The sequence below is a fragment of the Rattus norvegicus genome, chromosome 7, assembly GCF_036323735.1.
Source record: "Rattus norvegicus strain BN/NHsdMcwi chromosome 7, GRCr8, whole genome shotgun sequence".
Classification (NCBI taxonomy): domain Eukaryota; kingdom Metazoa; phylum Chordata; class Mammalia; order Rodentia; family Muridae; genus Rattus; species Rattus norvegicus.
The window spans coordinates 7,920,185-7,944,033 of record NC_086025.1 but is presented as its reverse complement, the minus strand read 5'-3'; the positions used below and the strand labels follow the sequence as shown (position 1 = coordinate 7,944,033).

General features: G+C 40.7%; 1 protein-coding gene across 9 annotated transcripts in view; it reads right to left on the bottom strand.

Annotated features, from left to right (window-relative positions):
• The window catches only part of Zfp77 (zinc finger protein 77), a 46,406-nt gene extending 23,046 nt beyond the window's left edge, over nucleotides 1-23,360 (bottom strand). For 2 of the 9 annotated variants that reach the window (XM_063264476.1, XM_039080018.2), the window contains exons 1-6: nucleotides 23,206-23,357; nucleotides 19,267-19,443; nucleotides 9,706-9,832; nucleotides 9,441-9,501; nucleotides 8,810-8,931; nucleotides 3,827-3,904 (exon numbers count right to left, since the gene is read on the bottom strand). In XM_063264476.1, coding sequence (XP_063120546.1) covers nucleotides 3,827-3,904; nucleotides 8,810-8,931; nucleotides 9,441-9,501; nucleotides 9,706-9,832; nucleotides 19,267-19,293 — 415 coding nt within the window. In that variant the 5' untranslated portion in view covers nucleotides 19,294-19,443; nucleotides 23,206-23,357. Of the gene's footprint in view, nucleotides 1-3,626; nucleotides 3,797-3,826; nucleotides 3,905-6,903; nucleotides 8,932-9,440; nucleotides 9,502-9,705; nucleotides 9,833-19,266; nucleotides 19,444-23,205 lie in introns of those variants that run through there. The other 7 variants (XM_039080019.2, XR_010053548.1, XM_039080021.2 and 4 more) reach the window with 7 other exon arrangements.
• Between the last annotated feature and the right edge of the window lie 489 nt (nucleotides 23,361-23,849).

Genomic DNA, 23,849 nt, shown 5'->3' with positions numbered 1-23,849 from the left:
CTCTGTAAACTGACTTTTAATTCAAAGATTTGCACGCCTGTCTCCTGAGTGCTGGGATTAAAGAAGTAGTCAAGCATGCCTGGAATTATGCTTTTATCTACTTGGAACTTGCTCTGGTCATGATGGCCTTGAACTCAGAGATCTGCTTGTCTACTAGGATTAAAGGTATATAACACCATACTGGATTGTAAATTCATTCCAGAGTAAAAGCCCAAATGAAAATACAACTCCTTTAATCTGTTTATCTTCTTGAATGTAAGATTCAACTCAATTCTACTTCCTGGTGCCCCTTTAACACTTGAATAATACTTTTTTTTAAAAAAGCTCTTCCTCTCTAAGCTTGCTACATTTTATCAAAATGCTCAAGAGTAAACCAGAGGCCAAAGTCTATGCTGGGTGTTTCCGAGACTTCCTTTGTCAATGCAATTAATCTGAGTCTCACTTTAGTCTCAGGTAGACTTTCCAGACAAGGGCAAAAAGCAGCAACTTTCTTCAACAAAACTTCGTAAGAACAATCTCCAAAATTCAAATCACCCTCAGTACCAATGCCATTCACATTCCATGACTTCTAAATCCAAAGTCCCCAAATCCACATCCCTACAAACAAAAACATGGTCAGACCTATCTCAGCGATACCACAGTGCTGGTGCCAAATCCTGTCTTAGTTATGGTTTCCATTGCCGTGAAGGGACACTATGACCAAAACAACCTTTACAAAGGACATTTAATTAGGACTAGCTTACACTTTCCAAGGCTCAGACCATTATCATCATGATGAGAAACATGGCAGTGTGCAGGGAGGGAGGAGAGTGGGAGAGGGAGAGGGAGAGGGAGAGAGAGAGTCAGAGCGTCAGAATAGACACATGCATACTGGGTGAACCTGAAAAAGGCTGTACCCAACCTTTTTATTGCTTTCAGCTTTTAATAGTGTTTTAAACAAAAAGTTTTCTATGTAAGAAAAGTTACCTCATGGATAAAACGTTGCATAAAAGGGGACATAAATAGAAGGATGTTGATAGTAAGTTCAAAGTAGTGTTTCATATAAGTCCATTGTACGTTCAAAGCGAGTTTTACATGGCCTTGCTTTATCATAGTACACACCTGTAGCTTCATCCTTAGACCTGACCTACAATGAATGTTTTATCTTGATTACAACTCTGTCTTAAGCCTATTTCTCTTCTCAGTGAAATTTATGAAATCCCATTGTATTCCTTAGTATGTAGCCTTTACTTGTTCTATGAAGAGGAGTCACAACAAAAACCATCTCCTTAAACTTTCTTCCTAGATTTATCTCAAACAAATCAGGGATTTTTATAAAATTAATTCATCTAAACAACATTAATTCATAAAAGTTCATCTTCATATTGATCTATAGGAAATTTACACACTAGGATGGGCTATCACTCAGGAGATAATAACAGCAGACTACAGGCAGTGAGGACCTCCCAGGGTCAACTCACACCAAGACAAATGAATGAGGAGTATGACAATGACAAACGAGAGAAAGCAGCAAGAAACAATCCTGGGATGAAAGCCCTGAGGTTGTGTCTTAACAGAGTGCACTGGCTACAGTGAAGCAACACAATGGGCCATCTATAGGTATCTCACTTGCCCATGGCAGCTCTTCCTGCATGGTCTCATCCAGAATCTTCACGTTTTTTAGTAGACCATCCTCTGACAAACTCACCAGCCAATCATTCAGTCTTTTGCTACCTTTTTGAAAAAAAAAAGAAAAAACAAACAAACAAACAAAACCCCTTTCATAATAAACCTCTCTATTCAGAGGGCCTCTATCAATACATCTCACCTGAACCAGATTTATGTTTCTCCCACTATTATCCAACACCCTTAAAATACATTCTCACACACATTGCCCCTGGCTACTTCCTCACCAAATTAGAAAACTAAGTTCTCTAGAGGTATAGATCAGATCCTCAGAACCTTTCTACTTCCCATCCATGACTCTGCTTCACCTTAATTGGTTATAGGTGAGAGGCAAATATTAGTCCGCCCTTAGGAACTTCAATATTCCTTGGCCTGACAGTTTTTCCACAGAAAGTCAATGATGTTTAGTAGCCAAAAAAAAAAAAAAAGGATTAATCTCCTTAGTCAAATGTGAAAAGGGCAACATATCAAGGTGAGAGCATGAGGGTATTATTTCATGTTTTTCAGGTAAAAAAAAAAAAAAAACATGAGATTCTGAGGGCTCAAAGTTCTAGCTTCAATTGTCCTTCCCATCTTCATTCTAAATAACAGGACTCCATTCTTTTCCAGTTAAATCCCTGACTTTATCTGCTGACACTCTCAAGGCTAGGACTTGGATTTTCATCATAATTCAGCCAACCTTATTGAGGTATAATTTACACAACTGAAACTCACCATATTAAATGATTTGACTCATCATCGACACTACCTTCTGTGTCTATCACAGCTAAAAACCATGGAAGCACCTTATCTTTAAAAACAAACATTTTTTGAATAGCAATGACACACTTTTATCACTGCACTAGATGCAGTAGGGCCTGGGACAACTAAACTGGTCAGTGAGGTGAACAAAGACTCATGCAATAGACAACCTTATGCAGGCCTCCAGACAATTTATGCTCTACAGGTTAAGAAAGCTCGTGAGTAAAGTTCTCATGAGTTCAAGCTCTATGCCATCACAGGACACACCAGACTAGGAAAGCATGTTTTGTCCATGGAACAGATAAAGGATTCTTCAAACATTTAATTGAATAATATCGGCAGGCAATAACGAATAAGTTTATGTAACCAGACTTCTATTAGCCATACCGGAGAGAAGCACAAAAATACATTACAAGAACAATTCCGTTTTGAAGAAACTGAGATCAAAGAAACTTGACTTCTTTTCTTGTGGTGCTCTTATATTTTTGGTTGTGAGCCTAGCCTTTAACGGCTGAGCCATCTCTCCAGCCCTCTTGTGGTGCTCTTAAAAGCACTAAGAAATCTCTGGTTCTGCATTTCTGCCTCTCAGCTGCGGTGTCAAGCTCATGGGATGCCAACATGCTGCTCAGGGGAGGCAAAAAATGCAGTTTAAGACAGGGGTCCAAGCCCATGTGTCTCTGGGTGAGAAATGGCAGGGGCTGAGATGGAGTCTGTGGTTCTCAAACTCCTGGACACCTAGATGCTGTGAGGTTGTGAGAATTCGAGCCATGGCCTTCAATGAGCCTGGGGTGGGGGGAATCTGTTTTACCTCTGAGTGAGTTCCAGGAGTGCCGAGGGGCCTTCTCTGGGAGACTTACTTAGTATGATGAAGGCCTCCCCTCACAGAAGTCCTTTATGGCGACAGTCCTTTCTTGTCCAAACTCCTTTTTTCATGACCGATAAGGATGCAGATGACTTTCTCAGGGTGAACCAGAGATTAAATACCGTTTGCAGGAAGGGATGCCTAGGAAGGGATGCTCATCGGCTAAACAGTCAGGTCTCCAGATACCTCATTAACATGGGCTCTAGGCTCTATGCTACATGACCAGTTGTCATGGCCCTCTTAGTGGAGTGTTATGGTCTCATGCTCAAGGACAGCACTCTAGTCAGGAGCTAGTCTGAACTCCTGCCATTCTCAACTATGAGCTTTATCAGGATTCTGAACTTTGCTACAATCTTACCAGTTCTGGTGGCTTGGTCCACTACCCCACAGACTTATCGCATGACTCAATTCCTGAACTGTGTTCACTCCATTTTTTTGCAGGTAGTCAACAGCCTGGTGGTTGATGGGGAATTGTTAAACAACTGGTATATGAGAATGCTAATACAGCATGCCAGACTGCCATCCATCCTTTAAGAAAAAAATAGAGATATCAATTACCTCTGCTTCTTTGCTGATATTGGTCTCCATATTCACAAGTGTTCTCTCTGGCCGCTGCCCTCCAATGCCAAAAGGTGCCTCAATTATTGGCAGCCAACGAGGGGAAAAACGAATAAAGATAATGGTAACAGATCTTTAAATATGATCCTTCTGGGCATTTTAACTGACAATGTCTACAAAGCTCAGGTCTTGATGGCTAAATTGCCAGGTTTATATTCTCATTGTAAACAAGGAAATTGTTGGGGAAATGAGTATAGATTCCTGAGTTGTGGTGAAGAATGGCCACTTATTTATTTGTTGCTTTTTTTTTTTTCATAGAAACTACATGAAGGCATCAGACTTATTTTCAGGGGAGAATGTCAACCCAACAGCCATTTTTAATGCCCACCACTCCTATGCACCAAAACTTTTCAGGAAAAATCTTAATGACCTCGGTCTCAACTCCAGATACATATTAACACAAGAAATGGAGGTCCAGATCACACCTACTGGAATATTTGGGCCTTTTGCCATAAGGAGTGTCACCATAAAGGACTTGCAGATTTTTCCAGGAACTATAGAATGGGATTATATTTGGTGAGAATAAAGCTATGGCTTCTGTTCCTCTTGGCATCCAAACTTTAGGAAAAGGACAATGTATTGTTAACGGTTATTGAACAAAGTTTAACTGGATAAAGTCTGTTCAGGAATGTGGCAGAGAATGTCTTTGGGTCCTCAGATGTGTACTAGATGGAACTGCTAAAGAGGAACACCAGGTCTCTATGGATAGTAGGTAAGAAATTTGAGGGATTGCTAGACACTGGTGTCAAGATCTCACTTCTTTCCCATCAATCTTGGCCTTCCCACTGGCCTATTCATGGCACCCAAGCAGAGCTCAGAGGAGTAGGAGTTTCCCATGGGCCTCAAAAAGTTCCAAAATTCTTAATTGGAAAACTGATGAGGGTAAATCAGTTTCCTTCCAGGCATATGTGCTGTGAGTGCTGGCGGTTCATTTTTGAGATGTTGTTTAAAACCTAGGCATGCCCAATACCCCTGCTGAACAGATGATGTTCTCACAAGGATCAACTGCTGGAAACAGTCTGGGAAAGGAGTTGCAAGAAATAACAATTTTGAAATCCTATTCTAAAATGTAACAGACAAAACTTGGTGTATTTTTGCTAGGAGTTCCTGAATAGTATCATGATGATCCTGTAACCTGGCTTTCTGAAGATCCCCATAAAAAAATAAAAGACACGAGTCTCCCAGCCATTACTCTTGGAACATCTGAAAGAAAGAGCAGATTAAAAGAATCTGACCATGGACACGATTCTCCTGTTTTGGTGATTAAGGAGGAAAATGGTGTTTGCTATAAGATCTGTATCAAGTGAACGTTACCACAGGATTAACTGGACCTTTACAACCAGGCTTTCCACAGCTGTTACTATTCCTATGGAATGACTTATTACACTGTTAGATTTAATGGACCGTTTCTATACTATACTTTTGTATCCTAAAGATTGTAAAAGATTTGCTTTCAGTGTACTTTCTTTTTTAAACTTATCTGAACCAATGGAAGGATGGCTTTGGAAAGTTTTACCATAGGAATGACAAATAACCCAACTTGGTGTCAAAATTTGTTGCTACTACTTGGAAGAGAGCTAGAGTTACATCTTCTGGCTTTTATTACACTCATATGGATGACATTCTGTTTTGGCTAAAAATAATAAAATCCTAGAAGTTATTTGTTGAGGTAAAAATTGGATTAATCAACTATAAATTCATTATAGCCCCCCCATAGAAATCAATGTATTATTCCAATCTTCTATCGAGAAAAACTGATAATGCCTTCAACAGTCATTCTTATAGTTTAGAAAAGACACTGGAAAATCTCAAATGATTTCCAGAAACAGGTAGGGGACTTGAATTGGATTAAACCTATGTTAAAAATTCCCACAGCACAACTGCAACTTTTATTTGATGTTCTTAAGGGGAATCTTGATCCTCATCTCCCCAAAACTGCAGTGAACTTGCATGTACAGTATTAAAGCAGGACAAAAATGCATTTAGGAATACTCAGGTTCAGCATATCTCCTAAGTTCAGCATATCTCCTATTCCTATACTGTTCCTGCATTATTAGCTATCCTTTCTCACAGCATCGCTATGGAACTGTTCTGGGATAACAGGCCAATAGAATGATACATTTCTTTATTAATCCAAAAAAGGTTTTCATTCTATTATTAGCCTGTGGTTCCAGGATTGATAATTCTGGGCAGGTCTCACAATTATTTGGTCAAGAACCAATAGAACATTTTTTTTTATGATAAGAACGGTGGAAATTTTAATATCTGAATTCTTCAGATAATGTAGCACTGGCTTTTTCCACAGATCCCTTTCAAGTTGATAACCATTTTCCTTTTAGTGAACCTATTGATTTGCATAAAAACAAGCTAGTCTATTTCCTAAATGTGCTTCAGCAGATACTCTCTGCACAAGGAGAATTTATAGATGCCACAAAGGCAGGTAAGGGTGCCCTGATTTCTAGAAAAGCTTCACTGATTTTTACCTGCTCGGGTTCTTCAATGCAACAGACAGAATTACACATGATTTACACTGGTTTACAGTGTGATGCTCAATCTCTGAACATACACTCTGCTTCAAAATATACAGTCCTAGGGTGCAATGCCTAGAAACAGCACGGTCATTCATCAGACTCCTCTATTCATGAGTCACTACATGTGTGCACCACTATACCTACCTCACATATGTTTTTAAAATGACCCATCACTGAAGCAGAGAATGAAAGGCTAATGTAAGATGTAAACAGGACCCTCTGTTTTGAATAGTAATACTTAGAATTTTACAATCTATTAATTACACCTATTATTAATTAAATCTATTTAATTAATATTAAATAATATCCTGTGTTCTGAATATTTTGCTTAATTTCTTTGCTTTGTAAATTTCATCTTTTTAAAATTTCTAAATTGTGTGTATACACCCATGGTGTGCATATGCTAGTTAGTGAACAACTTACACGTCTCTAGTTTCTCTATGTGCAAAACACCAATCTTATCAAATTTGGCGCAAGTGCCCTAAATTTGTGGGACAATGCATTTGTTTTATTTCAGTTTCAACAATATTTATGTTACAATCCGGTGTGTTGTATGCATAAAACACAAGTATATTATTCAGAGAAAAACTTGCATGAGTAATGTGGCTATCCAAGAGAATGAAGTCAGGTCAACAAGGTTAGCAGCAACCACCTTCAATCCCTGAGCTAACTCTCTGGTATTCATTGTCATTCTGAGAAGATGTTAAGAAAAAGTATATTTTCCTTAGCATAAACTTACGTTATATTAAAAAATAATGACAACATAAATAACATTTTCATTTACACCAAGATTTTACTATTTAAATTGTCATGAGACAGTGGGTTCCTTTATTCTTAGATGACAATATGTTGGCAATTTGAAAAGGAGACATTTTAATGATATAATATCTGTACTGTTACTCAAGCACCAGAGAGAGAGCTCAGTGCAGACAATGACTGTGGTTTGAAATAGTATACTTCATTTATTAGCCTTCTGGGAAATTTTCTTTTTTGTCAGTATGTATTCTTTCATGCTTTTGAAGAGTACCAAGATATGCAAAAGATATACCACATTCCTTACATTCAAAGGGTTTCTCTCCAGTATGATTTTTTTCATGCATGTGAAGACTACTGCGATATGAAAAGGTTTTACAACAATGCTTACATTGAAAGGGTTTCTCTCCACTATGAATTCTTAAATGTATTTGAAGATAGCTGGAACAGGCAAAGGTTTTACCACATTGCTTACATTCATATGGTTTCTCTCCAGTATGACTTGTTTCATGTAGTCTAAGACTACTGCGATATGCAAAGGCTTTACCACATTGATTACATTCATAAGGTTTTTCTCCAGTGTGAGTTCTTTCATGCCTTTGAAGATGACTATGATATGCAAAGGCTTTACCACATTGATTACATTTATAGGGTTTCTCTCCAGTATGAATTCTTTCATGCATTTTAACATGGCTGTTACGTGCAAAAGTTTTACCACATTGACTGCATTTATATGGTTTCTCTCCAGTATGAATTCTCTCATGTATTTGCAGGGTACTGTGACATGTAAAGGCTTTACCACAATGATTACATTCATACGGTTTCTCTCCAGTGTGAGTTCTTTCATGCTTGTGAAGACTATTGCTATATGCAAAGGCTTTACCACATTGATTACATTTATAGGGTTGCTCGCCAGTATGAATTCTTTCATGTATTTGAAGATTACCATTACATGAAAAGGCTTTACCACATTGACCACATTCATAGGGTTTCTCTCCAGTATGAGTTCTTTGATGCTTGTGAAAATGACTTTTATATGCAAAAAATTTACCACACTGATCACATTCATAGGGTTTCTTTCTAGTATGAATTTTTTCATGTATTTGAAGGTAACTAGGACATGCAAAGGATTTACCACATTGGTGATATTCGCACTTTGTGTCTCTAGTGTTCATTCTACATATGTGATGATGACAGTGAAATGTGATGACTTTATCTCCTTCATTATATTCATAGGGTGTTATTTTGGAATTAGTTTTTTGGTGTAATTGTAAAGAGGCTTTATCACATTGAATACCATCATAGAGATCCTTTTCATTGTAGGTTGTGCTCTGTATTTTAAGATACCTATGATGGTTAAAGCTTTTACTACTTGGCTCACATCCATTACTTCCTTTTGCCAGGTGAGCTGTTTTACATCTTTGAAGAGAAAAAGAAGAACTGAGTGCTTTCCCACACTGATTGTATTCATAACATTTTCCTACAGTCTGAGTTATACTACATATGCAAAGTAAACCAGGACAGAGAGAAGATTTTCCACATTCCTTGTACGCATAAGGCTTTTCTCCAACGTCAGTATTTTGATGTATTCCCACTGAAGCTGGAAAACCAATTACTTGTAAACTTGTGTCCCATTCACCTTGTCTTCTCACAGTGGGGATGATATCACATCTTCTAATTGTTCTGGGAAAGAGAGAAGTATACTGCTTCTTCCCATAACCCTTTGCTTTACATGTACTATATTGAGGACAGTTGAAATACCTATTAAAAGAAGAACAACAAATAAAAAATGCTTATGTTGCATTCACACAGTTTAATGCTCTGTTCCTCATAGACATATGCTATAGGGATTCAAGTTTCTCCACAATTATCTTCTTAACTCTTATAAACTGCTGATCTAACTAAACTACAGTAAGTTACTACAAGTGTATGAGCAACACTAGCTTTATTATGAATGATTCATTTGTAAAAGGTCTTGGATATACACTAATCAATGTGTATGTCCTTTATGATATTTCAGTGGAGTAAAATTAAAGGGTTCTTATGAGGCTCTGATTGAAATTGTGTCATCTTCTAAGGCTTTGGGTCCTTCTTGTGTTTCTTACATGGCTACTGATTAGCTTCCTGTGATTGAACTGTATGGCATATGAGATTTTAAAAATCCCACAAAGCTATGCTTAGTTACATTACTTTTTCTTCATTAAAACTTCAGGGTACATTATAAATTTCTTTAGAGGTACATTATGTATCAGTTTCCACATCAAAATTACCTTCCATGACTTCTAGAACCTTGACAACATTCTTCACTATTGTGGTCTTCCCATTCATAGCCTAAAACACAGTACCAGAAAATGTATGAGATATTGTTGGAAATTATGCAAAATTTAATTCATTGTCTTCATCGAACCTTGGAACAATGTCTAATTTATTCACCACATTCTTCATTTTTCACAAACAAAATTACAGAAGAGCACTCATCTATAAGAAAGGCTTGTTTCCCTAAGTTATGAAGTGAAGGAAATTTCATGTTATTACCTATAAAAGTAAGGTTCCAGTAGGTTTCCAGCATGACATCTTTGTAGAGACTCTTTTGAGAAGGATCCAGCAAAGCCCACTCTTCCTGAGAGAAGTTCACATGCACATCCATAAAAGTCACTGCATCCTAAAGCATACCACATATATGTAGGTATGTATATATATAGAGAGAGTATAAGAGTATAAATGTATATATATGAAATAAATTTTATATACACATAACACAAACATAATAGAAATGGTGATTCTGGAGAAAGATATGCCTGCCTCAGGAACCCCACATCCTGCCTGTCTTCCAGGAGGTCTGCCCTAACCAGGGACACAGGTAAATCCCACAGAGCCCAGCATGCATGGGATCTATCCTGCTCTGCCTGAGTCCCATTGCCCTACTGGTCTGCACCTTCACCTGTACCCATGGCAGACTGGCATGCCTGGCCCACCCCCTACCCAACAGCCTTTCTGCGTTTTAGGAAGGAAGTGTGCCCTAAAAAGGGACACAGGAGGACTGCTCTAACTAGGGATACAGGAGGCCTACCCTAACCAAGGTCACATAGCTCTACCTGCCTCCAAGGCCTGCTCCAATCCGAGACACCGGAGAGTTAACACCAGAGATAACCAGATGGTGAAAGGCAAGCAGAACAAAAGCAACAAAACACAATGTAATGTGGCACCATCAGAACCCAGTTCTCCTACCACAGCAAGCCCTGGACACCCTAACACACCTGAAGAACAAGATCCTGACCTAAAATCCCATCTCGTGAAGATGATAGAGGCCTTTAAGGAAGATATAACTAACTACGTTAAGGAAATACAGGAAAACACAGGCAAACAGGTACAAGCCCTTAAAGAGGAAATGAATTCCTTAAAGAAATACAGGAAAATACAATCAAATTGGTGAAGGAATTGAACAACATGGTCTGAGAAGTAAAAATGGAAATAGAAAAAAAATAAAGAAAACACAAATGAAAGCAAACCTGGAAATGGAAAATGTAGGAAAGAAAACTGAAACTACAGATGAAAGCATCACCAACAGAATATGAGAGATTAAAGAGAGAATCTCCAGCATAGAAGATACCATAGAAGATATTGATACATTGAATAATATGAAGAGAAATGGGTGAAGACTTCAGTTCAAAGACCAGAAAACATCTTGAGCAAAATCATAGAAGAAAACTTCCCTAACCTAAATAAAGAGATGGCCATAAACATGTAAGAAGCCAACAGAACACCAAATAGACTGGACCAGAAAAGAAAATCCTCAAGTCACATAATAACCAAAACACTAAATATATAGAACAAAGAAGGAATATCAAATGCTATAAGGGAAAAAGGCCAAGTAACATATAAAGGTGGACCTATCAAAGATTCGCCAGACTTCTCAACAGAGCCTCTAAAAGCCAAAATATCCTGGACAGATGCCATACAGACTCTATGAGAGCACAGATGGAAGCTCAGGTTACTATATGAAGAAAAGCTCTCAATCCCCATAGAAAAACCAAGATATTCCACAACAAAATCAAATTTAAACAATATCTGCCTACTAATTCAGTCCTATGGAGGATACTAGAAGGAAAACTCTATCACAAGAGTAACTACACCAAAGGAAGCAAAAGAAATTAATCTTACCTTATGACAAATCCAAAAGAAGATAATCACACACACACAAAATACCACCTCCAAAAAGAAAAAACAGAAACTAAGTATCATTGGTCTTTAAAATCTCTCAACATCAATGGACTTAAATCTCCAATAAAGAGACACAGGCTAACAGGCTGGATACATAAACAGGATCCAACATTTTGCTGCATAAAAGAAACACAATTTAGCACCAAAGATAGATAGTACCTTAGAGTAAAGGGCTAGAAAAAAAGTTTTCCAAGCAAACACTCCCAAGAAACAAACTAGAGTAGCCATTCTACTATCTACAAAAATAGACTTTCAATCTAGAGTAATCAAGAGAGAGAGAGAGAGAGAGAGAGACAGAGAGAGAGACAGAGACAGAGACAGAGATTGATTATATTCTCACCAAAGAAAAATCTACAAAATGAAGCTTCAGTTCTGAACATCTGTGCCCTAAATACAAGAACACCCATTTCATAAGAGAAGTTTTACTAAAGCTCAAAGCACACATTGAACCTCACAAAATAATAGTGAGAGACTTCAACATGCTACTCTCACCAATAGACAGACAGGTCAATAAAACAGAAACTAAATAGATGAACAGTAAAATAGATGAACAGTAAAAGTAAAGTTAGGAACCAAATGGATTTAACAGATATCTACAGAACATTTCACCCCTAAAGAATATACCTCATTTTTAGCACCTCATGGAATGGAACCTTCTCCAAAACTAACCATATGATCTGACACAAAACAAGCCTCAACAGATACAAGAAGTTTGAAATAATCCCATACATACTATCAGATTACCACAGACTAAGGGCAGATTTCAATAACAACAAAAACAAAAAAAAGCCCGCATACTCATGGAAACTGAACACCTCCCTAGTCAATGATAACTTGGTTAGAGAAAAAAATAAAGAAATTAAAGACAATAGGATTTGATGAAAATGAAGGCACAGCATACCGAAACTGAGGGAATACAATAAAGGCAGTGTTAAGAGAAAAACTCATAGCAGTCGGTGCCTTCATAAAGAAATTGGAGAGATCCTATACCAACAATTAAACAATTTAACAGCACACCTGAAAGCTCTAGAACAAAAGGAAGTAAGAAGATGGCAGGAAACAGTCAAACTCAAGGTGGAAATCAACCAATTAGAAATAAAGTGAACACTAAACCAACAAATCCTTAACCAAACTAATGAAAAGCCACAGAGACAGTATCCTATAGAGGGAGGAGCTGATACTAAAGTCTGGTTCCCTAATTGGTTCTTAATTTGGACAATAAAGGCCAGGAGCCAATTGCTTGGCGGAAGGGACGGGTGAGACTTTTGGGTCCCAGGAGGAAAAGGAGATGCTGGGAAAGGGAGAGGGCTTTTTGGCCAGGCTATGGAATGAGCAGCACACACTGATTGTGTAAGATCTAGGGGAAGCTAGAACCAGCGGCCTGAGTTTGACTGCCTTTATTGTATTCCCTCAGTTTCGGTATGCTGTGCCTTCATTTTCATCGAATCCTATTGTCTTTAATTTCTTTATTTTTTTCTCTAACCAAGTTATCATTGACTAGGGAGGTGTTCAGTTTCCATGGATGGCTAAGGAAGTCGGAAGGGGCTGGCTGATACGAGCCATTAAACCTAGGGCAGAAGGACAGACAGAGATAATAAATTATTAAGGGCACGTATTCCAGTAATTGTAGTAGCAGGCAAATTCTAAAGTAATAAAATAATAAAACTATCTGAGTATTTTTCATTCATGGAGTGAAGGTGGGTAGAGAGAGGCCCGGGTTGGTGCTGGTGGCTTGGTGAAGGTAAGCCGGGAGGAACAAAAGGAATCAAGAGGGACCCACCAGGAGGGCCCATAGCTCTGGCAGCAGTTCCCCCATCACAGCTCTCTGGCAAAGGTGGTAATGTGGTTTATTAAAATTATAGTCAATAGTATCCAAATTAGAAATGAAAAGAGAGATATAACAACAGAAACTGAGGAAATTCAATAAATTAATTAACAGGACTTACTACAAAAACCTATTCTTGACAAAACTGGAAAATCTAGACAAAAGTGGAAGATTTTCAAACTAAACCAAAGTTAAATCAAGATCAGGTAAGTTATAAAGACTCCCGTAACACCTAAGAAATAGAAGCAGTCATTAAAAACCTCCCAACCAACCAACCAACCAACCAACTTCAAAAAAACCAGGGCCTGATGGTTTTAGTGCAGAAATCTACCAGACCTTCGAAGAAGAGCTAATACCAATACTCAAACTATTCCACAGGAATAGAAACAGGAGGAACGCCACCTAATGCATTCTATGAAGCAACAGTTACTCTGATACCTAAACCACACACAGACCCAACAAAGAAAAAGATCTTCAGACCAATTTCACTTATGAACATCCATGCAAAAATACTCAATAAAATTCTTGCAAACTGAATCCAAGAACCCATCAAAAACATCATTCAGCAGGATCAAGTAAGCTTCATTGACAGATGCAGAGATGGTTCAATATATGAAAATCCATGTAATCCACTATATAAACAAACTCACAGGGAAAAAAGTCACAAGATCATTTCATTAGATGTTGTCATGCTTTGTACATGCTTGGCTCAGGGAATAGCACTAGTAGAAGTTCTGGCCCTCTGGAGTAGGTGAGTCACTGTAGGTCATGAACAATTCTCAAGTTCATCAGGGGGAAAAAAACAGGATCACAAAAAGAAAATTCTCAACAACAGAAGAACTTCTGGTGGAAATCACCAACCCTGGGTTCAAGCTGTACTATAGAACAATAGTGATTAAAAAAGAAACGAAAAGCCAGAACCCCCCCCCAAAAAAAAACCCAAAATAAAACAAAAAAAAACTGTATTCATACAGAGACACACAGGTCAATCCACGGAATAGAACTGAAGACCCACAAATACACCCACACACCCATGGACATTTGATCTTTGACAAAGAAGCCAAAACTGTACAGTGGAAAATAGAAAGCATCTTCAACAAATGGTTTTATCAGGTCTACCTGGCATTCTGCATGTAGAATGATCCATATTTATTGCCTTGCACAAAGCTTAAATCCAAGTGGACCACGAACCCCAACATAAAACCAGATATGCTGACTCTAACAGAGAGGAAGCTGGAAAGAGCCTCGAACACAATGGCAGAAGGGACAATTCCTGAACAAAGCACCAAGAGCTCAGGCTCTAAGACAAACAACTGACGAATGCAACCTCACTGAAAAGATTCTGTAAGGCGAAGGACACTGAACAGGACAAAGCCGCAACCTGAACCATGCGCCATGTAAGAGGAAGCGATTCCCATTAGTGCCTAAAGCTGTCTGTAAGCTCAGCAGTGCAGAGAAGGAGAAAACAATATCTAAGTTACACTGGGCTATTAAGAACTCACAGAAAAAGAAGATCCACCTTTTTAAATCTTATGCCATCTGCTGTGGCTTTTGGCACCTCAAGGCTTACTTAAGACATATTTAGAAGTAAGATAAGACTAATGGCTATGTCACTTGGAGGTGCTGTGAAGTAAACCTGTGGTGGGGGATCTTGTGCACTGTGTCTGGCTGCACCATGTCTTAAGACGCTCTGCACTTCCTGGTTGGTTCAATAAATGGCTGAATGGCTGAGGAGGAGAGGGTATGCAGGTTCCCCCAGAGAGAGGAACTTCCAGGAAAAGTAAGGAAGGGAAGATATGCCACTGAGACATGGGGGACATCAGACCCGTGATGCTGACAGAACACAGATTAGTATAAAGGGGTTATAAGTTACAGGAGCCAGCTGGGAACATGAGTGAGTTAAGGCCTAATGTTTTCATAAATAATAAAATGTCTCCATGTCATTACTTGGGAGCTGGGGGTTCCAAAGAAAATCTATATGGCTATAATTGGCCAGCAGTGCGGGTACATATAATCCAAACTTAGGTAGAGTCAGACATTATGCCAAGTCAGGCAAGGAAGACAGAGTAGGGGTGGGGTGAGTTGAGGGGATGGTTACCTAGCAACCAAGCACACAGCTCTATGGCAGGAGGCAGGCTGCTTTGAGTTGAGATAAGCGGGCCCTCATACCCTGTGATATAGCATTGTCAGTCACTGGGCACCTAAGCAGTGGCTTGGGAGATGGGAAACCAGAACCTCAGGGCACAGCCCCACAGTCCAGACTTCCAAGAGCTCACACTGCTTGTCAGAGGAGACTCAAGCTGCACCCCTGGGAAACACTTCCTGGAAGACAAGAGTTCCTTGAACCAGCAGCTCCTTCCTCTGGAATGGTGTGCCAGTGCATGGTGCAGCCACTGTCACCACTTTTCCAGAGCTAGGGTGGGTTGGTGCAGCTGCCAGCCGGCATGAAGCTCAGCTATTATGGAGGGCTGGAGGAACCCGAGGAGAGGCAGAGTCACTAGCCTGCACCTCATGCTATCTGAAAGGCAGAAGGAGCCTGCATTCACAGGACCTCAAAGAGCAGGATGACAGCTGCAGACACATGGAGACAGCAGCAAAGTCACGGGACTTTGTAAGACACCTGGAAGCCCTTAAAGAGTGAGTTAAGTAAAATTAAAAAGGGGAAGACATGTAACAATGAAAAACACAAAAACACATGATCAGTTGAGGCCTATGTAATGCTATCTTAGATGGTTTAGAAACAGACAGAGAATGGAAAGAGGAACGACTCCCCTGGGGCTGGCTCCATACCAGTTACAATTATTATCATGCTAGTATTCTTAATAGCCATGGTGGACTTCTATGCCTTCTCAAAACAAACAAACAAACAAACAAACACCTCAACTTTAGAGATAGAAGAAAAACATGAAAACTGGATTGATGAAATAGACCTTAGAGGAAAAATTAGAAAAACTTATAAGTAAAAATGAAAAAGATACTAAGATAGATACAGAGGAATTAAACATGGGCCTACTGGGCCACTGTGTACAATGACATTTAGGAAGGTCAGTTAAAAGTTGTTAGAAAACCAAGTTTAGTTTTTCCAGTTGCTATGAGACAAATACCAGCAGATGATGGCCACCCCAAAAGTTATATAGCAATAGGATGGCATCCTGGAGAAATGCTATGTTTAAAAACATTTAAGTAGCTGTAATTTTATATGATTTGTGGTCCTGATATGTGAAGCAGATAAATTCTTGGGCAATTCAAAATAGAGTAATCCCCAAGGCTGGAAACATAGGAAAAAAATCATTATGAGAAGCTTTTGCTCAGATATAATGATGGTCACGGTAGAAGAAAGAAGGTAAGGAGACAGAGAAATAGGACAAGAGGTATCAATATCGGTGGATCTCTGTGAATTCAAGGCTAACCTGGTCTACATAGTGAGTTTCAAGACAATAAGAGTTACATAATGAAACCTTGTCTTAAAAGGCAAAGCAAAACAAAACAAAATAAAATGCAACCCAAACAAGGGATAGGGACATAGAAGTACTGGCTTTGCACGCTTGAGGCCCTGAGATCAATCCTACTAGGGCTCCCAAGGAACAGCCTGATATGAGTAAGTGGTGTTGCTACCAGGGGCCATGGTGATGTCCTGGCCTGTGTTGCCACTGAGGACCATGTCTAAGTGTGTGACCCAGTGGCAGTTGCGGTATGTTACCACCAAAGGCCATGCAGAATTATCTGGTCTGCACTGCCAACAGGGGCCATATTCACACCTGAGGGTGGGATGGAGCTGGTCCTGCCCCTCAGGTGCTGCAGTGCTTGGTAGAGCAGGTAGTACTTCCCAGGACGTACAATACAGCTGGCTCTGGTTGTGAGTAAGCCAGCCCTGATGGCATGATTGTGGAGGAGCTTGCAGCTGACCAAATTTGGTCAGCCATGCGGTAGTGTGGAGTTGCAGAAGAGATGGCGTCCTCCTGTTGGACCCCTACTGCAACGAGGAAAGCTAACCCCACACCTTGTTGTCCATGGCAGTCAGATGGGCTAAACCCACCTTAATCTGTGTAGTGCTGGAGAGCTGGCCCGATGGCAAGAGAATGGGAGAGCCTTCAGGCCGGGAACTCAGTTACCACCCGGTCCAGGGCTTTAAGTTAGCCCATCCCAACATCTACGTCACATATGAACGGCTGGAGTGAGTGAAGGGGTTCCCTCAAAGCTGCAAGAGCTCCATGACACACAGCAATGAAGGGCTATACTAGAGGAGTCCCAGTGAGGACCCAGTACTGACATTGTAGCAAAAAGTTTAAGTTATGAGGACCTAAGAAAAGAGTTTATGGTCTACGAAGGTGTTCTAAGGTTGTTAAATGTAAAGTGAAAGCCTAAATGATGATAAGAAAGTGATTAAAGGTATAAAAAATGGATGGGAAATGCATCACATTTCTTCCCCTCAATAAGCTACTGTTGTATCAGGACTTCTAACACTGATTAATGGAGTTCTGATAAATTATTAGTCTAACTCTGGTAAAAGATTCCATTATATGATCCACTATCATAATTCTAAGCTCAAGATTTTAAGTTTCCTTTGGTTGTTAAGTATAGACTTAAAAGTGTTTCTCACTGTGCTAAATCTATATATACCCAGTCTTCTGGAGAGAGGGAAGCCCCCTTTCCATGGTCTGTAGTCATACTGAAAATCAGTATGACTGATTCTTATAAGTTTCAGTAAATTGACTTAGATTCACCTCTCATGAGTCAAATGGACTCCAGATAAGAACTCCTGTTACTCAACAGCCTAAGTTTCTCACCTATTCCTGAGGGTGGGTTTCCACCCCCATTCCCTGAATTTGGAATTCCCCACCCTAACTACCAAGACCATGGGCCTAAAACTTTCAAATATATGCCTCCATAACCTACTTAATTTTATCTTCTGCCACAAATATGTGTGTGTGTGTGTGTGTGTGTGTGTGTGTGTGTGTGTATTTTTTTTTCCAGCATCCTGGCAACTCCAGGTGTTTACCCAAAATCTGCATCCAGGACAGCCCTGGAGCAGCAACCCACAGGTGTTCCACTATCCTCAGACTACTTCAACTGGGCTTGCACTTTCCTAGCCACAGATATTTTCATAGACCATGAATGGCAATGAAACAGAGAGCTCTCTCAGGACTTGTCCAGTGCTAGAGTTAGGGTTTTCCATTGCTGTGAAGAGACACCATGACCAAGGCAAGTCTTATAAAAAGACAACATTTAATTGAGGCTGGCTTACAGGTTCAGAGGTTCAGTCCACTTTCATCAAGGTTGGAGATCATGGCAGCATCGAGGCAGGCATGGTGTAGGAGTGGATGAGATTTCTACATCTTGATCTAAAGGCCACTAGGAGAAGGCTGTCTGTCTTCCAGGAAGCTGGTCTCAAAGCCCATTCCCACAGTGACACACTTCCTCCAACAAGGCCATCCCTCCTATTAGTGCCACTCCCTGGGCTAAGCATATTTGAACTAAAGATGCTCACCCTCTATGAGCAGGAAGAAGTCTAAAGAACATAATACCCTCACTCTTGCTCCACCACCACCCCTTCCTAGATCATCATTTTTAATTAACAAAAAGGGAGAAATGTTAGCTTATAGGAGATTATACTAGGCTCCTCCCAGGGACCTACCAATGGCTTATGTCATCTGTCACCATCTCCTGTGGCTATCTCCAGATGTTTCAGACGTGGGCTACATATATAAGGATGTCCACCACTCCAGCTCTCTCAGCTTTCATGTGTTCCTGGCCAATATCTCCCTTTTTTTGTCCTTCTTGATCCCACCCCCATTCTCTGCCCTCATGGTTCTGTTCTCACCTGTCTGCCTGTCTCCATCTGCTTCCACCCCTTCTCCAAGCCCTCACCGTCCTTTCCTCCAAATTAACTTCCACTATGCCAGATTTGAGGCACGCCATAATTACTCAGGGGCATATCTTGGCATAGACCTGCCAGGTATCCCCTTTTTGCATTATGTTTCATAATAGCTACTGCAAGTTTAATGAAACATAAGAAACAAGGTAACTCTGGGTCAAGATCTTATACTCACAGCACCACATGAAATGGTTGAAACCATCCTTCGAGAAGCACCAAATACTGGCTGTCTAATGCCTGTGTGACCCAGTACCAGGCCATACTTCTGGCTCACCCTCCAGCTGGGTTTGAGAAACTCATGGCCAACAATTCAGCTACTCTGTTATCTTCTGACATAGATGCTAGTCCATGACTGTCAGGAAATAAAAGATGAAACCAGGTAAGTGGGAGCTGCAGCAGTTACATTAGCTGAAACAACAGAAATCAGGACTAATCAATCCGACCCAGGCTCTCACATGGAAAAAGGAAAGTCTACCATCAAATACACAGACAGTCACTATGCTTTTAACTAGCAGGCATGTCCACAGTATGATCTACAGAGAAAGGGCTTCTCACCACTGGGAAAAAGGACATTAAAATATTCTGGCCCTCTTAGAGGCTATTTGGCTTCCCCTACAAATTGCTGTTCTCCATTACTAGACTTCTGACCTCGCTGCCAGACAAAGAGGCCTAAAAACAATGGTGTCTACTGACATTCTGATGACGTTCAAGACTGAGACTCGGTGGTGAAGAAGAAACGTACAGCTCAAACACCCAAGTTGATGTAGGATACCAATGGAAAATATCATTTTCCCCCAAGCAACTGGCAGGACTGTTGGTAATTATCTCCACCAAGCTACCCATCTAGGGTTCACAAAACGTTCTGAGTTGCTCAGACCAAGGTATGCTATACCCAGACTGGACGGTCTAGCATGAAATTTCCCAGGCAGATGCCAGGTTTGTGTAAAAAAAAAAAAGTGAATCATTTCCCTTAGCTAGGAAAGGATCCAAATGAGAAACCAAGATCCTCAGGAACTCTGAGAGCACTGACTTCATCAAGATCTGCCTTGATAAGGAAGGATAAAAGTACTTGCTAGATTATAAATGTACCTTTTCAGGTGGTTAAAAGTGTTTCCTACCTGGACTAAAACTATCAAATAATATCTTAAAAAGCTCATTCAGGAACTGGACCCCTGATTTGCCCTTGACCTAGTAATGGGGTTCAACAATGACCTAGCCAAAACATCCCAATTAATAGCTAAACCTTTAGACATACAGAGGGAACTTCAGTGTGCATACAGTCCTCAGAGTTTCTGGCCAAGTAGAAAGAATAAATAGGACGTCTAAAAAAAATAAGACAAACAACAGACAAAAGTCTCATTAGAATCAACAGAAGAATGTATATGCCTTCCTCCTTTGTCTGTCTTTGGCCAGCTTCACCTCACATGGGGGAAGGTATACTGCACCATGCCCTTTCACAGGCTCAGAGACGACATTTGACAGAATTCTCCAACCATTCTTTTTTCAAGGCGTACAGTCCACTTCTCCATAAAGACTATTCATTGGGCTGAGAGAACCAGCCAGCCTCTAAGCCCACCACCAGTATGCCCTTCTTCCAGGCTAGCGATACTATCTGGGTCAAGTGAGTAGCCAAAGGTCACGTAACCTGGGAGAACCCTAAGAGGTGTTCTCCACTTATTACACCGTGGATTCACTACAGCCAGACCAAAAAGTAGAAGCCATAGACACTGCTAAATGTCTGTATCTGGACTATGGACCAATTCAAATTAAGGTTTCATTGGTTCTCCAGGCCCTTCCACTCCTTTCCTCTCCACCTCCACCTGAGTCTTATGTGGTCATGGTACAACCCCCACTGCCCTCATGCCTGGATCTGGAAAGTAAAAAAGACACACACAGGGAAGACAGCAGCTAATGTAACTATAAACCAGGAGCTTATACTCATTTTTGACCTTTGCTCACTGATGCACACTTTAAATGTCAGGTTATAGTACAGAGAGGAAAGGTATAGCGGTTTACCTATTCGGATAGAAATACAGACTTTACAGTCTACATGTGCCCCACAGCTGAGCCCCCTGGTTGCCAGAAACAAGAAAGTTTCTATTACAAAAATAGGGTTTCTAAAACCAGGGATTCCAGAAAAATTCCCTTAAAAGGATTCTGGTCTTGGGCGAACCGGAAAAACCCAGAGAATCAACCTCTATTCCACAGGAAGGGACTCTGGGAATGGAGTTAAACATTCCCGGGCAGAATTCAGCCAAGATTGCTGCTTTTGCTTAGGCACAGGCCCTCTTTGTACGATCACAGTAGACTTTCAGACCACTGACTGATAAGATTCGCGGTAACAACCCATACTTATGTTCTGCCTTATGAGTGAATTCGTCTGGATACCCAACAGTACTGCCGAGCCCTTAGACTACCTGGTGGGTGTATACTAACAGCTTAACCAAATGTGTCTCTTTTGATGCTTTACAAACTAAGTACACAGGTTGATCGGGATCTAATGCTATTAAAAGTTTTGTATTAAAACAACAGCTAAGAGTTCATTTCAGAAATGATCCTACGAAATCAAAGAGGCTTCGACTTACTTCTTCTGATAGAGAAGAAATTATGTCTGGCTTTGGGAAAAAACAAACAAACTGTTGTTTCCATGCTAATTAACCAGAACTAATTTAAAAATTCTTGCCATAGTTAGGGATAAAATTGATACTAATCTCTGTTCTCTTGGCCCCCTAGCTAACTACTCTGCTTTGGGCACTGACTGGACCTTCAATTTTCATTCTGATTGGATTAACAGAGGGGCCCTGCATCTTAAACTAAAATAGGACAAAGTCATGATTTGACACATTCACTAAGACCAGTGGGGAATGGAGCATGGGCCTTGACTCTATGATGGCAGTATCATTCAAGCTGTAACTTCAGCACGTAGACATCACCACCTGCCAACAATAAAAACAAAGGCCTAATCCGTCAAAGTCCATAGTTATGGGATAGTCTCTACATGGTCTACCTTACTCAGGTTGTCAACATGGTGTTTGTGTGTAAAAGCTCATGAAAAGGGCTCAGAGGTACACGGGGATGGGCTTGCCTTAGCAGGTAGCTGAGCCAACCTTGAGTGGAAAGCAACTATGTGGTTTGCTGTCATCTTGGCAATTATGTCACGATCGCATTAAAATAATAGATTCTGAGTTATAAATTCAGCACAGGTCCAATGAAAAGTCTAACAATTTATGCTACCAACAACAGAAAGCTGATGAGAAACAGTATTTGTGAATGAAAATCGATCATAAAAGACTGAATAAATATAGTACACATAGTGACATCCTCTGACTTCAATTGTCAAATACAACTGCAATAAGAACTGCGCTGTAGCTAACCAGTGGTGGGCCACGCCTTTAATCCCGGACCTAGGGAAGGAGAGGCAATTGGATTTCCTGTGAGTTCTAGGCCAGCTTAGTCTATAAAGAGAAACCATGGTTCAAAACAAAACCCCTATACACAACAACCAAAAGTTAACAATTAAAGAAAAAAACAAACTCTCTGGGTAAGAATAAAGAGATCGACAAAATATGAGAAGGAAAAACAAAACCACACGGTTAAAATTTTATCAATTTTGACAACTGAGACAGGGAAACACAGTGAGTCTGGCCTTCCTGACACACGTGACTGGACCCGCCCCCCCCCCCCCCCCCGCGGCATCTACATGCGACTGTGTTAATAACGCAGACTTTACACCTGCGCCCTGCGCAGAGTTAACTGCAGACGGATCCTACACCTCAATGTCAAGGGCCAGGGGAAGAACTTCTAGAAGACACCAGAGAAACTAGAGCTCTGCCAGTCAGAAAATCTGCCTTCTCTGGAGACGGTTACGCAACTGAGGCACTCGCAGCAACGGTGACGTCAGCAACAAGGATGTTTTTACACAAGGGTTCCTGGTCCCCATACTCTGAGTAGGAGCAGCGGGTAACTCAGGGAGATCATTCGGGGAAGTGCAGGGAACTCAAGTGAACAAACGGAAGAACACCTGACGCTGATTCCTGCAGCCCCTGGAGGAACCGCGGACGAAGCCATGGGCTCCCGCGGATCCGCCCAGTATTTGGACAGCGGTCCAGCTCACCATGGTGCCGGTCGCGAGCTCGCACAGCTCTCCTCACAGCTCCCGGCAACAGGTCACAGCAAAGCACACGGAACCACAACAGATTTCCACAGTCTCAGCTAGAACTGCAGTATGGCGGACCGGAAGTACCCTCCCCATTCTAGCTGCCCGGTCCATCTGGAGTCTCTGATTGGCTAATGAGGCTTGAGTGACAGAAACAGCTCCCATAGGGACAGATTACACTGCTGTTTGCAGCCCAGGCTTCCACCTTAGGCATAGAGCTGCCCTAAACCTGAGAAGTTTGGCATCGCAGTAGAACTTGGGCCTGAACTGCAAAGTTGTCCCTGCACTTTTCTTGCACTCAGTAGACGCTCCTCCTTCCAGTAGGCATAGGGTCTCCTGCTTGCAATGATCATTAAGCAATGCACAAGGGGAGTGAACCCACTGCCTCAATAGCTGAGTGGGCACCCAGCCCATTCAAGTCAAACTTAAACTAACTAATTGATAATTCACCAGGCATTAGCAGTTTTAGTAAGGTTGTTCACATCTCTCTCCACTGCACATTAGTAACCAAAAGATTAACACTTTCCCAGCCTTCTATGGTGACACTGGCCTATCATGCCAGCGTTTGGGAAGTGAAAGGATATAAAATTTTAGGTCTGGTC